Below are 1850 nucleotides of genomic sequence, written 5' to 3' on the forward strand. Positions count from 1 at the left end.
TCTCTCTCTCCCTCTGTCTGTCTGTCTCTCTCCTCTTCACTTTCTTTTACCGATTAAAACTTTCATCCTGAGTCTTTCTCCTTCCTCCCACAAAACCTGCTTGGAGGACCCACGCCCCGCACTGGGAGGACCATCTACTTGCGGGGGGACGCTCTTGCGTCCTGGAGGACCGCACGTCTCTTTGCTCTTGGAGGACCTGTGTTCGGATCGGGGAGGACTAACTCCTGGAGAACGCTGTTGCCCACGGGCGAGCTTTTGTCGGCTCTTTGCTCTTGGAGTACCAGCTGCTCGGTGTGGGAGGACCTGCTCCAGGACGCCAAAGATGCACTTGTCCCCTCAGGACGGGCGGGAGGACCTCACAGCTCCTCGGTCTTGGAGGACCAGCTCGCAGTGAAGAGGGACACCCTTGTCCCCGGAGGTCCGGCAGGAGGACCTCACGTCTCTTTAGTCTTGGAGGACCTGGGGCCCGGGTCTGGGAGGACCAGGTCGTGGATGGCGATGGCGGAGGAGAAGGAGCCCGAGAGCGACGGGGAACGGAGGCTGCGGGTAAAATAATCACAAAAAAACCCATCAAATTCAACAATTAATCAATAAATAATCACCAGGATCAAAAGAAACCTCATTAGGTTAAAACAGGAGGCCATTCAGCCCTCATCCATTGGTCTATCATCAGGGCTAGTATGAGGCCATTCAGCCCTTCCCCATTGAGTTATCATTTTAGACATGAGGAGGCCATTCAGCCCTCCCCCATTGGTCTATTATCAGGGCTCGTGTGAGGCCATTCAGCCCTCCACATTGGTCTATCGTTAGGGCTAGTATGAGGCCATTCAGCTCTCCCCGTTGGGTTATAATCAGGGATAGCAGGACGCCATTCAGACTTCCCCCATTGGGTTATCATCAGGGCTAGTGTGAGGCCGTTCACCCATTCCCCCGTTGGGTTATCATTATAAACAGCAGGAGGCCATTCATCCCACCCCCATTGGGCTTTCAACAGGGACAGCAAGAGACCATTCAGCCTTCCTCCATTGGGCTATCAGTAGAGGCAGCATGAGACTATTCAACCTCCCCCACTGGGTTATCATCAGGCCAATTGCACCCCTCCCCACCTCCACCTCCACCTCGGACTATCTTGGGGAACAGGAGAAGGATGTTCTCCATCGGGATCTTGCTTAACCACCCCCACCCCCCCCTCAATGCGTTTGGTGTTCCACCAATCCTGGTGGAGTTAAGCCCCCGCGAAGCAGCCTTGGGGGCTAGCCCTGAACCCTGGATTTACCTTCTTCAACCCTTCTTCACCGTTCTCTCCCTCCCGTCTCGGAGGGTTGTTTGTCAGACCGTGGGGGCCTGTGACCAGCCTGTATTCCTCAGGGATCGGGGCTGGGCCCTCTGTTATTTCTCGTTTATATAAACGATCTGGATGAGAATAGAGGAGGCACTGTTAGTAGGCTTGCGGATGACATCAAGATCAGTGACGTAGGATTACAGAGAGATATGGATCGATTGGGTCAACGGGCTGACGAGGGGCAGATGGAGTTGAATTTGGATAAATGTGAGGCATTACATTTTGTTAAAACGAACAAAAACAAGAATTATACAGTTAATAGTAGGGCCCTGGGTCGTGCTGTAGGACAGAGGGACCTGGGGGTGCAGGTAGATAATTGTTTGAAGTTTGTGTCACAGGTAGACAGGGCGGGTAAGGAGGTGTTTAACACACTTTCCCTTCATTGCACAGACCCTTTGAGTATCGGAGTTGGGGGACGTCACATCGAGGTTGTACAGGAACGTTGGTGAGGCCTCTTCTGCAGAACTGTGCCCAGTTCTGGTCGCCCCATTATAGGAAGAATATGATT

The 1850-nt window shown here is 53.1% G+C and overlaps 1 protein-coding gene across 1 annotated transcript in view; it reads left to right on the forward strand.

Annotated features, from left to right (window-relative positions):
• Positions 1-184: 184 nt before the first annotated feature.
• ttc5 (tetratricopeptide repeat domain 5) overlaps positions 185-1850 on the forward strand; it is an 8168-nt gene continuing 6502 nt past the window's right edge. Inside the window, exon 1 of the mRNA XM_048620984.1 lies at positions 185-546. Coding sequence (XP_048476941.1) covers positions 493-546 — 54 coding nt within the window. The 5' untranslated portion in view covers positions 185-492. The remainder of the gene's footprint in view (positions 547-1850) is intronic.

The sequence above is a fragment of the Rhincodon typus genome, chromosome 50, assembly GCF_021869965.1.
Source record: "Rhincodon typus isolate 14 chromosome 50, sRhiTyp1.1, whole genome shotgun sequence".
In the NCBI taxonomy this organism is placed as follows: domain Eukaryota; kingdom Metazoa; phylum Chordata; class Chondrichthyes; order Orectolobiformes; family Rhincodontidae; genus Rhincodon; species Rhincodon typus.